The sequence below is a fragment of the Lepisma saccharinum genome, chromosome 17 (genome assembly GCF_977018435.1).
Source record: "Lepisma saccharinum chromosome 17, izLepSacc3.1, whole genome shotgun sequence".
NCBI classification, from domain to species: domain Eukaryota; kingdom Metazoa; phylum Arthropoda; class Insecta; order Zygentoma; family Lepismatidae; genus Lepisma; species Lepisma saccharinum.
Genome location: NC_139245.1, coordinates 11393712 through 11413450, shown reverse-complemented (window position 1 = coordinate 11413450; position 19739 = coordinate 11393712). Strand labels below are relative to the sequence as shown.

General features: G+C 38.7%; 1 protein-coding gene across 4 annotated transcripts in view; it reads right to left on the bottom strand.

Annotated features, from left to right (window-relative positions):
- grh (grainy head) overlaps positions 1–19739 on the bottom strand; it is a 446442-nt gene that overhangs the window by 57735 nt on the left and 368968 nt on the right. For 3 of the 4 annotated variants that reach the window (XM_083138915.1, XM_083138919.1, XM_083138918.1), the window contains exon 6: positions 16226–16346. In XM_083138915.1, coding sequence (XP_082995041.1) covers positions 16226–16346 — 121 coding nt within the window. The remainder of the gene's footprint in view (positions 1–16225; positions 16347–19739) is intronic. The other variant, XM_083138917.1, reaches the window with a different exon arrangement.

Below are 19739 nucleotides of genomic sequence, written 5' to 3'. Positions count from 1 at the left end.
TGCGAAGATGGGGATGAATGATGATATGACGAAATTGATGAATGGACACTCACAAATATCCATGTCCAGGCAGGGATTCGAATCCGGGATCCCTGAGGTCGTAGCGCGATGTTATAACCACTCCGCCGCGCGTGCCGGCAAGAGAAGTAAAATAAATCAAATCAGCATATTCCCACCCTGATTCCTAAATTCTATACATAAATTACATGGGGCAAACAAAAGTTTATATAAAAATTATTTGCAAAAGAAAAATATCTTATAGCCTCTTTGTGCACATACGCTAATCGGGACTCAAATGAGAACACTGCTCCAACACAATTGATTGTTTCATTTGTAAGATGCATTGAAGTACATACATTATGCCATAAATAGGTCGAATGGAGTTTATCATTAGCCTACATTCTTTGTTTTACTACACCAAATACTGTATATTAACATAACGCTGCAATTAACTAACTAACTCCCTAGCCTTCTTAGACCCGAAGGTTCATGGCTGCAGCAACACAGGCCTTCCATCTTTCCCTATCTTGAGCAAGTTCTCCATACTCTTTTCCATCCCTACCAATTTCCCTTAGGTCCATCTCAACGTTGTCCCTCCATCTTCGTCTTGGCCTTCCTACAGGTCTCTTACCATCAGGTTTCCCAACAAGAATCCTGTAAACTCCTCTTTCCTCTCCCATTCGTGCCACATGGCCTGCCCACCTAAGTCTTCTTGATTTAATTATTCTAATAATATCTGGACATGAATACAAATTATGTACTTCTAAATTATGTAACCTTCTCCACTCACCTGTCTCCTCATCCCTTTTAGGTCCAAAGATTTTTCTAAGGATCTTATTTTCAAATACTCTCAATTTATGTTCCTCTTTCAATGTAAGGGACAAATTTCACATCCATATAATACTACAGGCAAAATTACTGTTTTGTATATTTTAACTTTTAGTTTCTTAGATATTAAACGAGAAGACAAAAGTTTATGAAGAGAGAAGTAACATGCATTTCCTGAATTAAGCCTACTTTTTATTTCCTCTTTAATATAATTTTCATTTGTTAATATTACTCCTAAGTATTTGAATTTGGAAACTGGTTCAAACGAGTTGTTATCAATAATTAGATTTTGATTATTAACTAACACTTGGTTTCAGCCTGTAAACATATTTTTAGTTTTCTCTTTGCTAACTTACAAACATATCTCTTTAGCTGCATTTAAACATATTGTAACATTATTCTTAATTGTATTCACATCATCCCCCAGTAAGTCTACATCATCTGCATATGCTAACAACTGAGTCACACCATTTAATTTTAGTCCTTCTTTAGTTTCTTTTACCTTCCTAGCATAACGCTGCAATGTTATACTTAATCATAATTGGCACCTCTAAGAAGAGACGTAGCTAGAAGTTTCTGCGCCTGGGACGAGAATATAATTTAGCAATCTCCTCCTCGTTCAACAATTATCCTACTATTATACTTTAAAATATACTTAGGACAACAAATATAGATGTTGAAAAAACTGACGCAGAAACATGCATGGAAAATGGAAGAAATATAGTAAGGGAGCTATCCAGACCGAAGCGACAAGCTGTATGTGTCGCCTCGGTCTGTTGGAAGCGCATGCGCAGTGTATGCTTTTGTAGTCTGGTTCAGGCCCTTGTTGCCGCTTGTTATTTCTGTGTGAACCCCTGTGTTTCTTGTCCCCTAGTTGCGTGTCATTCGGTTTCAAAACTGCCTTACGATATTCACTTTACTCACCCTCGTGTGTAATATAGCTTTAGTCCTCTACCCCGTAATAACATCGTTAATACGCCCCTGCCAACACAGACGACGATAGCTGCCTAGGTTAGTTGTAACAATGTTGTTTTGTCAAATCTTTTCTCGTTTCTCTTAAACAAATGTAAGCAATACATGCGCAGAATTACATTGGAGATGCTCACTTGTTTATTTTCGTTTTCACCTTTGATTAACTCACAAGATGGCAGTGTCTCCCAATTTATAAACTGCAGATGTTAAAATTGAAGGTTTCATTTGCGGAAATCAAGCGGTAAGATGATTCCCGTCCTTACAAAGACTTAAAACTGAAATTAGTCTCGCCAAATTAATCCATTTCACCACTGAAAATTAAGACGTGGCGATAAAAAGAAATGTAGGAGTTACATTAATGTAACGTAACATACTTATCTCGCTTTATTGAATAAAAACAAAAGAAGGTGAGATGGCGAGCACACGGGAAAAGTGAAGAAGAAAGAAGAAGAAGAAAAAGAGTTGTGAGATAAGGACAACATTCACGGCCAATTGTGGGACCTGGCCAAATAGCCATCTAAATTGTTTCTTCTGGTTATCTGGAACGTGTATCAGATTTGCATATCCAGAATCGCCGTCTTGCTTGGGAGCATTGAAACGTCATTTTTAGACCCTTCCAAGGTTTCTTCGGATGAGATAGCATCGCTCCTCCTGTAAACTTCCTTCATTTTTGCCTCAGCCGAGCTCCGTAATCGCTGCCACGAGAGAGAGAATTCCTTCTTACTAGTGGGGAGGAGTGAAGGGGGAGGGGTGAGTGGAGTGTCTGGCGCAGCGCAATAAAAGTGTTGCTAACTAGCTCAAGCAGCATGCAATCGTGTGAGAGAGTCTCTCAGGCTCTTTGCATATGATTTTTCAGCGTACAGCTACGTCGAACCATCGTTCTTCCGTTGTAGATTCAACGAAGTAATTGATCGGTATAGCCTTTTCGATGTATCGGTGAAAATGACGATAATTTGATCGATTCTACATTTCTACAAAACTGAACGTTGATCAAATGCTGTTAGAAAGATTAATTTTCTCCTGTTGTTTGCCAAGAAGTAAGTTGGGTTGCTTACCTGACAGGATATTTTGCAACAATTCACTGTCTTTTTCAACGACATTAGAACAAGTTTCTTCCGAATGGCAGGCAGTGGCGAACTCTATTTATAGGAATAACGCGCGCTACCCCAGTGTAGAGGGTTGAGTGATTAGCTAGTACTGAACATTTTTTGTGAACATAGGGTCAAATGCAAGATAAGTATCATATTTATAGTTACACGTGCATACATACATGTGAAGTATGAAGGGGCGGGCGGATGTCTTGTAGCTATCGGTATCAATCTTTCGAAGGGAGTGTTCGCTCCTCGACTTGGGTACACTAGTTTTCTGATAAAGTTTCAAGTTGTTTAATTCTATCAAATGTGTTTACCTTGTCAAGGGTATCCTGGGGATATAGAATACAATACATGTGTACTGATGGAAAATAATCAATAGCATATACAACATTCTCTGTGACATATTGTGCTCATTTCCCGCCAAAAAGATGTAACGTAGAGGGTCGCACGTGATTTAAGGGCCAATGAGCGCCGATCCGATACGAGCTTTTAAATGCTCTATTATTATTGGATCATTTCTGGCGGGAAAAGCTGCGGTTATGAAACGATAGTCATTTGATGGCTGTGATTTAAAAAATATCGATAAATTAGTGGAAAGTCAATACTGCCAGCTAAAGTTTCATGCACAAGACCACCGAGGTTCAAAATAGAGTATTACGCATGGGTAAAACTGCCGGAGATGTTGAGATTACGCAATCTGCTCTTTATTAAAGTAATGGGAAGGAAAACGATCCGTGCTTTTAACACATTATGATGGAAAGAGGCCCAATCTTCACAGCAAGTTATATGCAATTATGTACTTCGGTTCGCAGACAGAACATTACAGAACAATGCAACGATGAACTGAGTCGGCTGGAAGAGCTTTTCCAGAAGCAGAACGAACCGCTAGGGAAAATCCACAGACGGCTCCAATTAGGCGTCTCTTAAAATGCAAAGGTTTCGGGTACGTGACTTTAATTGGGAGTCTCAGTGGCAAATAAATGAATGCTGATTACCGCCTTCCCATAGCGTGCAATGTAATATTATACATTTTTTTTCCAACGCGTTAACAAGCCTCGATGGGATTAGCACAGTTCAGGGAAATAACTGGTAAATGGTTGAGATTATGTAAAATATTTTATGTATCTGGTAGCAGCAGTAGTAGTGGACTTGATACGAGTGTGCTACAGAGCTTTATATGTTTCTTTGTACTGCAGAGATGGTTAACGATATGGTCTTCTACATTCAGACTAGCCATAAATATTGCGAAGCAAATTGTCCATGCCCACGTTTACTCTACTTGTTTTAAAGAATGAGAGCTTCAAGACCTGTCACAAACACCAAAGAAGCTATTGATAATATCTGCACCAGAATACTAAAAAAATATATTCCTTAGAAACACGTAGGGTGCAAGGAAAACTTAATGAAAATAGACATGGATAATTTGCCAAGTACTACTTGTGCATCCTACTGTACCATATATACTATGGACTCTGAACAGTGGCGTACTTTAGAGGGGGTCATAGCCACCTTTTTGTTCCTGTAGGACTGCATTTACCGTAATAGTTCAGTCGATAAGGCGACAATACCAGCCGGCTACCAAGATTAGACATGAAGAAGGGTATATTTTCGCTCACCTCCTAGTCATGTAGAGGAAAGTCACCCAAACTGACATAGGGCTCCTAAACCGACACTCCACTATTTCACACCCGAGAAGTAGGATAGTGGCACTTCGCGGTAACCGAGTAACTCTATTCCTTAGGCCCCCAAGATACTGTGTGACTAGTGAAACGAGCTCTGGTGACGGTTTTGTTTGCGTAGGGAGATATTTTTATTTTGGGGTGATTTTAATACTTTAATTTGTCTGCTCATAACACTATATTATTCATACTGGAAGGATTAGTCAAGTTTTACAGTTTTATCAGGTCACTGTAGATAGAACAACATGTATTTCTTTTAGTTGTGAAGATGTGGCATTTGTAAATTTTTGAGGTTATTGGTATTGATGGCAAACGCCAATCCCTAAACCGTTACGCGAGATGAAGATATCCTAGATGCTAAATGTATTTTGGTGAAGGACATTATTCTGAAGATGCTAGTGGTGAAGAATGGATAGATAATGCGTATCATGTGCTATCTTTGGGCTCATGTTCGACGTGCAGGTGCACAACATGATCCATACGTCTGCGTTTTTTTTGTAAATGACTCGCCATTGAGGGCTAAATAGTCCAAAGGAATTACATTTGTTTCATGATGATTAGAGAAATCGCTTTATTCTCTAATAGACACCATTAAAATTATTACATATATTTGTTTGTGTTGCTTTGTAATTTAATTCCTCCCTTAAACATGTAAGTCGGTTTAGGAACCCATTTCCTCAGATGGCATAATTGAACCTGTTGTGAAAACACTATTGTAATAGACATTGTTAGACAGCTTATACTTGGGCATAGAATTGATATGTATATCGATGTATTCCACTACGGAAAATTACACCTCTACTCAGAGTTAAGAGTAAAGAACAAAATGGTACGGTTTTGGTGACTTTCCTCTACTTCAAGACCAGTTAAGATTCACCTAGGCTTCTCAGCGAGGAGTACTTGATGAAGGGTCAAGTAACAACTGAGTCAGCATTATCAACGGCTATGATAAAAAAAAATGAATGAAGCCTTGTTTACATTCGCGATAGTGTTAAGCTTTCCTTCTTCTTAACGGTAACAATGTGCGGTATTGATGTCTCAGAAGCAAGACAAGAAAGATGGAACTTGATGCATAAAAAATACTAGTTTATATCTGCAAATATCACTTGATATGTTCACTCTTTCCGCCTGTTTAACATCTCAGAAAAGTGCAGCAATTGTGCATCTCATTTCTGTCAAATTGAAATAAACTAATTCCCATGTCATCGTAACTTGCAGTGCATCTCTCCGTTCGGAAAATAGGTCGAGGCTTTACCGAGCTACATATTAATTCTTATTCAACTCCGCAACATGAAACACAACAATAATATCTGATAACACACAGGAAATTTCCACAAGGCAACCAGACATAAGTTGCGGATGAGTATCGACGACTTCTGACAAATTGACAACACGAAGCGATAGCGATGACGTGTCCATCACAGGCGTACGATTCCGGAAAGAATTAAGGGCACTCCTTGTGCATCGCCACCGGCATACATGTTACAAAACCACGCGCTACAGTGTGGCACGCCTTTGATATCCTCGTAAGGAAAAGCTTCCACTGATGATGGCCATTAGACCTACAATATAGGACACAGCATACTGTCAACTGTTTTACGAGCAAATGCCCACCAGGTGGCATTTCTAGCAAGGCACACCTGGACTGAAACTGGAGGAAGCTTTCGGATGGATAGGGTTGCCAACTTAAAAGGAATGTTCACGGTTATATTAGCTGAAATGAGTTGAGCTCTTTTCCTTGCAGTTGAGGTGGTATTGTCATCATATTTCGAGGATTTAACTGGATGTTGCTATTATTAGCATAATCTGGTGATGTAAAATCAACTGATAACCCGATTTTGCTCCAAACTTTAACGTAGAGCTACTTATATTAACACCCCTTCATATTTCAATGGGATAAAACGCCTCTACACGAAATTTTCACTTCTGAAATGTGATGAAACTCGCTACATTTCTGTGAGAAGTCTATTCAATTTGAACAATAGTACAGGACAATTTAACCAGTTAATTTGTTAAATGGTTCAACAGTGCAGTTCTCTTCGGTGAGATTTTGTTCCAATCCACACGATGTATATTCAAGTGAGTTACTGTAAAATTCGTGCATAAATGTGTGGTGTTCCGAAAGCTGGCTCAAGTTTCGCTATATTTGGAACCAGTATATTCACTTTCCTCGCTTTCCGTCCAGTCTCACAGCCACTAATCTTCTATCAGATAGATCTGTGAGTAACGAACTAACAACTACATCTTCCTTTAACAAAGATCTGCTTGTGTGCACACTACGAGTAATCAACAGTGAAGAAAAATGAATCAAATCAACTATTTTCAAACAAGGTGCGTTCTTAATCTTGAGGAATTTCATATGAGAAGTTGGCTACACTTCATGTGAGGACATTACATCGCCCGGTCCTGTGTAGAATAGACCTTTTCGTCACCTTAATGTTAACGTGGATGGCCACGGGATGGTTAGTTCGTTAATGAGGATATTGACCCCGACCAACATGTACACGTTAGATACACTTGGGAAGGAGGTCGGGGTTGATTCCAACGTTGAAATTTGACCCTAGACATCGGCTTGTGGGAGAAAAAAGAAGAGAGACAGTATTTCAATGGTATTTCTGACCCTTGTATATCTCCACGTAGATATATAAAGTGGAAGGACGCTTAGGCGAGTCATATCCAATTTTCGATCCCTAGGTGATGAGGTTTTGTACAATATTTTCATAGGTTCTAATAGCAGAATGAGAGTACATAATATTAATAGTACTTGAATGCCCTTTCCATGGAAGACAAACCTGTAAGGGGATCCTGATACCGGACACGTACGTTGTGGTTTGTGTTCGATTCCCTGCTGGGCAGTTTTCAGTTCAAATCATACTATAAGTTGTAGATCCATGCCCGATTAACCTATTTGTGCATAAAGTGAACTTAAAACAAATGCCATGGTATTTCCTCTACCATTGCAAGCTAACGTTTGGATAGTATCTTCAACAAATATCGACATCATTGCATGTCGTGCCTTCTTTCCCATTGGCTACCATTCGATTGAAAATCAAAACTCTGTGGCAATTACAACTAGAAAAGACAGATCCCATAGTAGACATTTTAGATGCATTAACTTTGATACTCCTTTGAGCCTTGTCGTGTAGCACTTCAAATTAATACTTAGTGCCTCGTGGTGTATATACCGGAAGTATACCCTTTTACGCTTCCCTAACTTGTAGTAACTTTCTATCCACCCGAGAATTGTGGGAAGGCGCGACGAAAAGAAAGACGACAGGAAAACGAATACTTAGATGTGAAAGCCCTCTCCTCAAGTAAGATGACACTGCCGAGGTGTTATGTTTCACCTTTGGATTATGGTTGTCAGCAGGTATGGGGGAGGGGGGATTCCGAAACAGGACCTTGGGACCTGGAATTGAGTTACTACCTAGGGAGAAAGACTACCTTTCCATGACATTGAAGAGCATTGACTGGATCGAAGAACATTGCTTCGAGCTCAACGCCAGATGTCGGGGTCGTCGTGCGAAAATTATATCGGCGCGAATGAAGCAAGTGGAACATCTTGAAGGATTAAAGAATAATGATTTTCTCGTAAATATAGTAGCAGAAAGGCACTTTGAAGAGCAGTTGCCCACATTAAGGATAAACTTGTTGATTCCTTCAGCCAGAAAAAAATGTTAATACAGTATAGTGTGAAGTTTCTATTCTTTAATAGTTACGTGGAGTAAAATGTTCAATTTAGTTGGACGTAAGTTGAGTTATCCACAGAAAACTTTCATTAGAGAAAAAAGGACATCCAGAACTGCTTTGTGCAACTTTGTGAGGACTGATTATTGTCTCTTACTCTATCTAGCAAAGGTCGAGAATAAATTAAATATTCCCTAAAGATTCAGAGAGCCAACAATTTCACAGACTTGCAAGGACAATCATCCACATTTCTTGGGTGGCATATCTTGCTGAATGGTGCTAGATTGTCCTCTCTCCAGATTTCAAGTCGCTTATTTGTTCATCGATCATAATTCAGAATTGCACCAATAGGAATTCCACCTGATCTGTAGCTTTTCCTGAATTAATGGCACCGCAGTCCAAAGAGTTAGGAAATTATGTGGAGAAACTCCACGTACATTTCTCGCTTCTCGTGAAATAAATGGTGTCAGTGCAGATCGTTTGTCTTTTGCAGTCCCCTCCCCCTTCTTCCGACATCAATGGGAGAAAGGGGGAGGTGCAAGACACGAGTCCACAAATTAACACCGCAATTATAACCATGCAGCAAAAGGGTGGAGCTTCATTTCTGCGTTACCTTAGCATCTCATCCATGAGTTCAAGAACCACTCCACCCAATCTTCAGTACTCTTGGTGTGATGAGCACCGAGACTCAAAGGTTGTGGAGTCAAACTCTTCGAAATGGTTTAATGATTGGTATTGCAAGAGTTCTTGGTTAAAAAGAAAAAGCAGAGACTTCCACAAGGTAATTTTGAACAAGGCTGGTCGCCTATTGGTGGTATTACGTAGAAGGAACTTGCTATCTAATCATGAAGAAACTAGGTTGAACTTGCATGGGTTTGGGAAGGTCGTGATGCGAATGTGTTATTGTTGAGTACCCTTTGACACGTAATTAGTGGATATAAACGTTCTTGCGTCATGCAGACGTCGGTGCTAATATGCCTACAATTACCCTCTGTTGGCATTATTTGTGCTTTCTGTACAAGTATGCTTATCTCCATTTTATCTTATGCCGGCTGCTAATAGATCAGTTTCAGGTAACCTTTAAAATGGTTACCATCTCAAACTCACGGCAATAGAGTACAGTGGGATCCATGAGTATTACCGTGCAAATTCTCAATCACCATGTTCATACACTTCATTTGACCCAATAAGAGCTTCAAGAATTAAAAGAAAACTCAAAACAAGCTGTTGACAACTACACCAGCATACATAAAAATCCATCGCTTAAAAACACACAGGATGTAAGAGAAAAATTAATGAAAATAGTCATGGACACTTTGCATGGTAATACTCATGGATCCCAATGTACATGAAGGTGCACCTCGTACCGCCAGTGCAGCACCAACTTGTCCACGATCACGTCTTCAGCTTTCTTTTCATTGCGTTGACTTCAATGAGCATTGGGTTCCATTAACAAAGAAGAAAAGAAAAGGTAACAAAGTTGAAAGAACACCAACTACAAGCTATCTCTTTTTTATATATATATAAAAATCTCGTTCCAGAATGACGTTCATTTGAAAGCCGCAAATGGACCCTACCCTTTCTCCTCCCAGAGAGAGAGAGAATGAGAGAGATTATAAATTTCAAAAATGGGCAATTCAAAGGACTGAAGAATAGAACGGATACTCAGCCCCGAAACCATTCCAGCACCGTAGTATTAATTGGCCCTTATTTTCATGCGACCAAAACTTTTAAAAGGAGGGCAACGTTATGACTTCTCATGAGTAAAAAAAAGGGCCTGTTATTGTGAGGCAGTAAATAACTTAGTAAAGCCGACACAAAAAGGTTCGACGGACGAGCTTAAAGATGCTACGTGTAAATTATTTCTTCGCCGTCCTCCAACAGTAGAGACGGAACAGTTTTTGTCTGAAACGAAGAGCGATACAGTTCCGGAAAATATGCTCATTTGTAAGCAATGGGGGTCATTGCCGAGCTTTACCTTACGTGAATTAAGAACATTAAAAAAGTTGAACTCACCCCTTCGTTCCCTTTCCAGCGAGTAACACAAGGGACCAGTTGGAGTTGCGGTTACGGCCTCGTAACGCGTCGTGAAACCAAACATTTGTGGTTTTATATGATCGCGTTAACCCCCTCCAAAGACGTCTGAACTTGTAGTTTTGGTCATTTTACAGCTAGGTAAGTAACGACTGTGAGGATGAATGATTGTGATTTGATCAGAGAACAAACACAATATTTACCCAAGATACCCAACGCGCTAGCCACTCGATCAAAGAGCTTACTAGAAACTTCATAGGGAGATTTCATAATGAAGCGACACGCAACGCTTTAGAATTTCACCAATCAAAAGCAGACTTGTGTGTTTTGTCATGCCGCTGCGGTGTGAATCATTGCTGTTGATTTGTTCGTTCTCAAGTGTCGCTTCGGTGTGAAATCTTCCTTAAATTAAAAATAAATAGTTCAATAGCCTAAGAGGAAATGGCGAGTACGATCTCTTCACTTCCTCCACTTCCAGGCAATATATCTGAAACTGAAATACATCTTACAAGAACACTGTGGTTCAGATCTGGCTCTCTCGTGCACTCGTTTGGCTGTGAACTGTGGCACCCGCCCCCTGCCCCACTATGATGCCATCACTAGCCCCGGCCCACATAGACCAACTTTGCCATGCGTATACATTCTGCACGTGACGTAATATTATCATGTTGGCTGCGTCGCCCCTCCCCCTCTTACGTCCCCAGCTACTTGTATATAGCGCCTTGGCTGAGGTGAAGATGACAATATTGTTACCCGGTAATCCCTTATTTTCGATTTCATACAACCATCGGTGGATTGTTGAGATGGGTGATGCCGTCAGATCTAGATGGTGAAAACTAAAGTTACCGGTAATAGCAGCGCCCCCCACACCCCATTGACATCTAAAATTACCATGGGAGGCATTTTATCCAACCTTCGTAAACTAGCTCCTTGAAAGAGAAAGAAATTTAGCTCTTTTCATCAGGTTTGGCAACACTGCCATTATGGGCGTAGGAGGCAAGGAGAAATGCATTACGCTTATGGGATCATTATTTTATTCGTTTTCTTGGGGATATCAAACTTCCGATGGCGGAAAAAACATATGATCGGGTAGAGGATCCATTGAAGATGATATTTGCGCTAGAAAAAGTCGAAACTCCTTTTTGTTTAGCCGTAACTTGAATTTGAAGTTGTCTCTCCATAAGGAATACATGGGATTCTGTTAATGCTTATTGATCATATTTTTCAAACACTGTATCTAGCTTAATAATCAACTTTAGAAACCGCTTTAACTTGCAACATGGGGAGAAATTCACACTCTCAAATTACGCGTGGATTTTCTTTAGTAGCAGTGTCCATTCCGATCATATTTAAATAAATTCATGGCTGGCGCAAAATTGTCACATCTCAAGGAATTTAACCGTAACACTCCTTCTAGGCCAAAAAGGTTGACAGCGTCTGAAAACCCTCAAGAAGATCGTCCTGTCATCCTTGCATGACAGTGTACTATAAACCAAAATGCAAATAACATGGCCTTATCGCACCAAATCAGTATACCATAATTATTCTTTCATATTCAATAGCCGGAAACATTTTATATGCACATTTCAAAATTCTTTTTCGTGTGAAAGGAAAAACGCCATGTATTGTTGCAATGGCAACAATGCTCCAGGGTACAATACTGTCCTGTGTTCGGAGATTTCAACTCGAGATGAGAAGTGCAGGCGTTTGGCAGTTTCTTGACCTTCGGGACAAAAGGTTCCCACAGATAATATGGAAGAGACCCTTTAACCAAACTTACGGCAGAGTTCTTGCATAAATTCTCATATTGGCGTGTTACTGCACTCGAACAAAGGACACACGTGGCCATTATCTCTCTCTCGCTTCTTAGATTCGTCGTCCTGACGTCACTTTCGACCGTTTTGTTGAGACAATAAAAATTTATGAAGAGTCGTTCAAAGTTGTTTGTTGGCTCAGTACTTTTAGGTACAGGCACAACTGGAGGTCGGGTCGGTCTTCAGACAATTTGTGCATGGGCACCTAGAGAACAAATTCGAATGAAAACATTGTCAAATTCCCAGAACAGCGCCCAGCAGAAAGAGTGGTACCGAGACGATATCAGTTGTTGATTTGTTTCGTACTTCGTTTTTCTGCCTCTTTTGGCTAATCGCGCTGATGAGGATGAGTGATGACACTCACAGAGAACACACATGCCCAGCCCAGGATTCGAACACAGGACCCCTGACTTCCATTGAGACAGAAGTCTGTAAAATCGAGACCAAGATTTACTGTCTCCAAGTCCCGTCTGGTTGATTTTACGTCGCTTTTCTGCACTTTTTGGCGGTAACAGTGCGATATCCGCCGAACGGATTTCTTCATTTTTACAGAAGAAAGTACTTACGGAAATGAGTTTCTGTAGCATTCTGAAAGTTCGTGGAGGCATTTTCTTCCATCGTGGAATCTATTCGACCGGGAATTCATGTATTTTTGAAGAAAAATATCTCTCCGAAGCACAATGACCGTTGCCTGTATTTGCTTCCTCTACGTCAACCGGATGTTCCGTACGTTTCATGACGTAACCCCCTGTCAGTGTTTCCAACCAAGCCGTTGTTTTGCAAGTGAAGGTGATTTTTTTTTTAAAGATGTATCGCATTGTTTTACGAACAAAATTTTAACTATGCTTGCCTAACCTAACCTTGCCGGAAATGGTTCGTGGGGCTATCCGTCAATGGTTTGTGGGACTATTCAGGTATTTTTCGGTTACGAAGGTTGGAAACACTGCATACCCACATGATACACGACGTGACTCAAGCTGTGCCCGCCATATTGCGTGTTACGGGAGCCAAAAAAGGAAGAACAATAATTACTGTTAATGTGAAAAATGGAAATTATTTTCGTGAAAAAAGCAAAATGCAGAATCTTTCGCAATGCAGAAAAGGTAAGTACGAATGTTAGAATCACGAAATAAACGAGTGACAGGTGTTCGGTGGAGATCGCACAGGTACCTTTATTGGCTAATCGTGACGAATGTCCTGTTCGAGACTACACAAAGGTTATATTTGATGGTTTGCAATCTCTATTAATCCTGTAAGAACACACAACTTGGTGAGACATGAAACCTTTCTGAAGGTGTGACATAATCATGTAAATAACAAAAAATGCAATACTATTTCGATATACAGTAAAACTTCGTTAATCCGGGCTAATGGGGCGATAAGTTGACCGGTTTAACGAAAGTCCGGATTAACTGAAATAACCTAAAAGAACAGTAGAAAGTGCATTAAAGCTCCGTTTATAGCAACAAAACACGTTTAGTATGGTGTATTTAAAGTGCACAGGGCTAAATACACTATACAGTACAGTACAAAGTTTGCGGGAAACAGAATTTCATCAGTGGTTGACTGCCTTTTATTTGGGAAGTTCTCTTGTTGACTTCTAGCCACATTTAAAACCTTGCATTCTGCTTTTTTTTTTTAAGCGAACTCCGGATTAACAAGGTTTTACTGTATTAAAGGCATCAAATACATTCAAGATTTCTGTTGCTTATCTATGTAGATTCGTTTATTTTATCTGCGTGCAGTTTGGAATGGAATGTCTACAAACACTTTGTACAACACTAATTCAGTCAGTTTGCAAGAATAACCTGTCCAAACTTATATCTTTACATAAATTTATTGTTCATTCATATACCAAAGAGGTAGACAATAACATAGTTTATTAATGACAGAAAAGTTTCTTATAACTGATTTCATAAATATTCAAGCTACTAGTTGAGTCACATTTCGTCATTCACATCTTACAGTGGTGTTTCAACATTAATTTTGTTTTTACGTGATTAAGAAACCACAAAATGTTTGTACAAAAAAGTTTTGAACCATAACTAATCTCTCGCCGAACAGCCCATACTAATGCCATCATCCTTCTACGTATATTCGTATGAAAAAGTTACAAAAAACATCCGAGTTGAGGAGAAAGGGAAAGCAGTGACGTATTAAATTATCAGCAAATATGTTCGTATTTCATTTATTTTTATCCTGAGCGTATACACTCACAATTGCCACCAGTGGATTGAGTTCGTAATCACTATAGCTTATCTACAAATAAGCATGCAAATATCCGCGCAAAGTAAAGTAAATTCTACTTACGCAAGTTTTTCCAAGTAACCATGAGGCCTTAATTTTCTTAAGTAACTTTTACAGTTCTTTCCAGAACCTTCTCTACAATTTCATTTCTCCCAACAAATGCTCTATGGAAACACAACTAGGTTCATTAGATTCCCACGGCTCACCATATAAGCATATTCAAAATATGCAGAAGATATGTCGGTGTACGGAAACATGCTTCCAGGCTGAAAGATGTAGCTTCAAGGGACGGAGAGAGAAAAAATAAGCATCCAAGTGAAGGGAAGGCAACGAAATTCCCATCGTTCCAAGTGTGGTTTCATAAGAAGCATTTACAGATATGTGAGAGCTCTAAATGACGGTGTAATTTATGTTTAAGCGGAGGGCGAACCGTAATTCATTTGTTTTTTATTCCTCTTTCATACATTCCGTCACCAATTCCTTCCTCACTCTTACTCCACCAAGCTTCATCATGAGGTGGTTACACTCTTTCCTTCCCGTTTGTTTTCTTCTAGATTGTTCTTTCTTTGTGATACTTGGAAAGCCGCTGCCACCATACGTCTTTCCATACCCTTGTTCGCTCAGGGTAGCCAACTCTGAACAATTTGATAAAGCACAAAATCTTTGGTCTCCCGATTGCTGCTCTGTGAACAAACTTACCAGTCCCATCACGTCATCATGGATAATGACATCTGCAGGTGAAAATTTAAGTTTGTACCAAGTTTTGGCAGATAAATCCATTCCAGTGTTTCCATCCACTTCAAAGCGAAATTTAGATAAACGTAGTTGATAGCTAATTTTGGTAGCCTCTAAAATTTGAAATATGTCAATACTTAGGTTATGCTAAATTGTATTTATTTATTTCTTTTTCTTCATCATGTTTCTATACCTAGATTATCGCGACGATGATGGAGAATAATTCAAGAAACAGATGCTTACGATTTGAACCCACGACCCTTGGCCTGTATCGCTCTCTATTCACTTCACCATTCATACTGGTAACTGATGAGAGGTTGACCTAACACTGATCATACATCTTCGTCTAATTTCCCCTACAATTATCTTGTTTCCCAGGCATTACGATTATCTATGGTACTTATAAATACCTCTAAAATTTCCTTACAAAACTCACATATTTTAGTCTCGGCACTAGAGAATAGATCTTCATTGAAATCAGAGCATTAGAAAAAACTATTTCAAATGTTGTTTAGAAACCTGAATTAAACTTCGATTTAAAAGTCGATATTAACATAATTGTAATCGTTGCTCGTATTCATACATCTCCAGTACATAACTTTTTAATTCCTGTATACTTTTTGGATTGTAAATTGCTTTTATACAAGTTCAAATTCATATTGGAAAGTCATATTAACATTACAACGATTGTTCTCGTCACAGTGTAAGAGTCTAACAAACGTGACCTTGAGATATGCAATCTAATACGCACATTTCTCGTTGATTCAATGTTTCTTGTAGTTAAATACGACTTTCTTTATCTCAGTATAAATTGACTGAAAGATAAGTTACACAAATAACCAATCACACAAATAAAACTAATTATGTTATTTACCCATGTTATAAACATTCATACATCTTACAGTTACTGTAACGAATGCATGACCACAATCACTCAGGCTTTTGCTAAAGTTTTATCTACTCTCACTTCTAGCTTTGTGACCTGTGTTGCTGTTCTCAGGACAATAAGACTCATTTACCACAAGCTACCCTCTTATCTTTTGAACCGCAACATGCTGTAAGTTCTGCCACCTCAAGACTCGCGTAGTAATCTACTTATACTTCTAGACTACGATAGTATGAAAAATCGACTTACTCAACTTACCAGCGTCTAGAATTCTCTGCTTTACACTGTGCTGTCTCCCATGCCAGAATTGCCAGGCTTTTATTTCGTCTTCTGGACTCTTTTCCTCTCTAAACATGAGCATAACGACACTCTGCAAAGAAAGAAAGAAAAAATTAGCATTATAGGCACATGGCATAATATTAAACATGCAAATTATTAGCACAACGTCAGAATTGTATGTATCGCTGTGTGCATTGTGAGACGAGCCCAATTCTATCAAATAATTTAACATTTGAGTTTATATTTTTATATGTATCTTGTTTTTCAATTGAAAGACTGTTGTAATAAGAAACACAATTATGGTTTGAAACTGCTAATTAAACAGTATGTAAATTTTCTTCTTCTTTTATCCCTTTATAATTTTTGTTGATTTAACAAATGGTTTGCAGAACATTCACAAAACAAACCTTGGTACTACCCATATAATTTTCCAAGATCAGTTATTACTTTTATAATACGTCTACGTACAGGTCATGTTCGCACTAATGATCATTTATCACGAATACATATTACAACAAAACAAGCCTGCGCATGTGGAGAAGATAATCAAGATGCTACACATCTCTTTTTACAATGTCCCAATTTTGACAGAGAACGAGATAAATTATATAGTGGTTTACGTCGAAATAGAATTCCATTCCCTACATCTCTTACTGCCCTGCTCACGGACCCTACTCCTCCTACCATATGGCTTCTTTATGGATATGCAAGAAGATGTAATTTGACGATCTAACAAACAGTATAAATAACTATCAATAGATGTGTTTTTTTCATTCTTGTGAAATATAAGTGAATAGCGAACTAAATACATAAAAAAAAAAAAAAACTCAGGAAGATGACTAAAATCGACTGCCAGTTGATAGGGTCAGAAAAAGAAGAAGAATTAACAAATGAAATTCTATATGTGTAATATTAGATTGATGTGTAACTGTGGAGATTGAAAGAAAGTATTTTGCAGTTTCTAAAAAATAATATTTTATTTAATTAGAAGATTGTGTTGCTGAACTAAGTGTTGATTATAGGGCTGAATCTTATGGTCCGTTAGATGTTGAATATTAATCCTAGTATTCTGCGTTGAGAATGGAAAAGTTTGTGTTACTGGGATGGATATTGCTACCATATTTTCTTCATTTTTATATTACTTAGTTCAGTAACTTTAGAAATCTTAATTAGAAATAACTTGATGAGATTTTAATATTAGTTATGTTTCAATTGTCTCAAATAGTTTTCGAGTAAAAGTGTACTGAATGAAGGTCTGTTTTTCCGCTGCCCATGATATGGCCTCTTAAGTGTAAGGGTGAACTGGCTCATTTCATACTCTTCACTGCGTTGAGAAAGGGCTTTGAAGAACTATTCCAGTAAGATACTACAGATCTTTATGAGTCCTCATTCATTCAACACACTTCTCCTTCATTTTTTGTATCTTCATATCTTAAATCGTCCATATTTATACTATTATGTAACAATATATTGTCTTGAGTTTGTTCTCCGTGACACCTCTCTCTCTGGTGATATTGTTTTCCAAAAGAAATGTTAAACTGCAACACGAAATAAATACTTAAATTATTACAAATTATACAATAAGCCATTAAGTTGTGCATTGTTGTTTGCTTGCATGTACAGGTGGAACAGTTCACTTGACTGTCTTGGTTTACCTCTAACTCATCTTTGCACGTGAGAGTATGACCAGAGTTAATAGTGGTGTAAATCAAACTGTTGCACCGAAATTTTTGTCCGCTAGCACCAAAGATGCTAACCACTTCTTTAAAAGTGGTTTCTTTCACCAGAAGGTCACACTCAAACCTGCAGTAAAAAGTAATTTTGAGTTACTTTTCCTTTTGCCGAAATGTAACCACTTTTTCTGCAGACTGTACAAGACATAATTTGCATATACATTAACCAGCATGCTAAGCAGGTTCTTCTTACAGTTGAGTATTCTCCGCAAGGTGGCGTTGGTAGAAGACATTCAAATAGCAGTCACAGAATTAAAAATCCGTAAAAACGCCATTAATAAAACATAAGGAAGATCATGAGAGTACTTTTGATTTCAATACTACATTACTGTTCCTCCCCTATGCTTCAGTGACCATGTAGATGGATATGATATACAGGCATGTTTCTACTACACATAAGTCCAAGTAGTTCTCATCCAGCACCTCAGGTGATGAGGCAGAATTCTGACAAAGTTTGCTTCCTGTTTAGTCACCGTCTCCACTTCCGGTGACTTTTAGTTTTTAATTCAGTGATGCCAGAAACAGCGATTTGGAAGAGATGGGTCGTGTATCAAAGCGGCGGAATTATTGTTTCGTTTCACCCTGAAGTTGTTTTCTTAATTCTTTGTGTCGCAAAAGGCAGTATCACACGTTTACAACAAAAGACGGCAATGTCTTATTATACCGAACGTCCACGAATGAGTTCAAGCGCAGCGAAGTGGAATTCCATACATCAATGACTTGTGAGGATTCTCAGGAAGATATTTCTTCTATCTCATGAGTAAATTAGACAATAACCCCCGATTTTGAAGGCCTTCCTCAACGCAAAATCACCATTACAATTTCTGTTTTTCACCTTAAATATGCACGGAGACGTGAAGCACTTCTCCAGTCTTTTTCTTCTCCTGGTGGTAAGGATTCGAACCTTCGACTTTTTAACTTGCTAATCCAGTATTATAACCCCTACTTCACAAAATATGTTGCCAAAATTAGTGTAACCCAACACCAAACAACTATTAAAAGGCTCTATGATTGGTGCAGTTTTTGACTGCCAGTAGTGTAGCAAAACACTAAAGACAGTGTTGGTGTAACATGACACCTAGTGTCAAAGACCTCTAAACTTGATGTTTGATAACCAGTGGTGTAACAAGATACCAGAGGTATTGGTGTAATATGACACACAATCTAGTATTAAAAGCATCCATACTTGGTGGTGTTTGGCAGGCAGTGGTGTCCCAAGACACCAAAGATGGTGTTGTTTAACAGTCCTGTGGTGTACCAAGGCACTGCTGCTAAACAAGGATAATACAGGGTTAATTACAATATGAGTGTTCCCTTATACAAATATCACTCTTGTCGTAACGTCATCCACAGTGGGGAAGGCGGCGGGGGGGGGGGGGGAGTGAACCATTCCAAATCGACTAGTCCGACAACAATGAAACAAGCAAATGCAGTTTTAGCCCATTTTATGCATTTTCTCTCTATGTATTCCACGTAGAACACCTTGAACTGCATTTTGCAGACTAACGAAGCTCTGGAGTTTGGACTCACAGCCAGTAAAATTCTTTATGAGACTTGCGTCCTATCCATGTGTGTTTGTGATATTCTCTCATCGATTTAATGTTATCACCGTTCATCCTCATCCTCGCGGTTAGCCCAACGTTGCAGAAAAGCGAAGTAAAATATAATAAATATTTTTTTCTATGTACTTCCGTTATTTTACGTCGCTTTCTACCTCACGGATTGATCGGGGCAATGATGGTGAATGATGA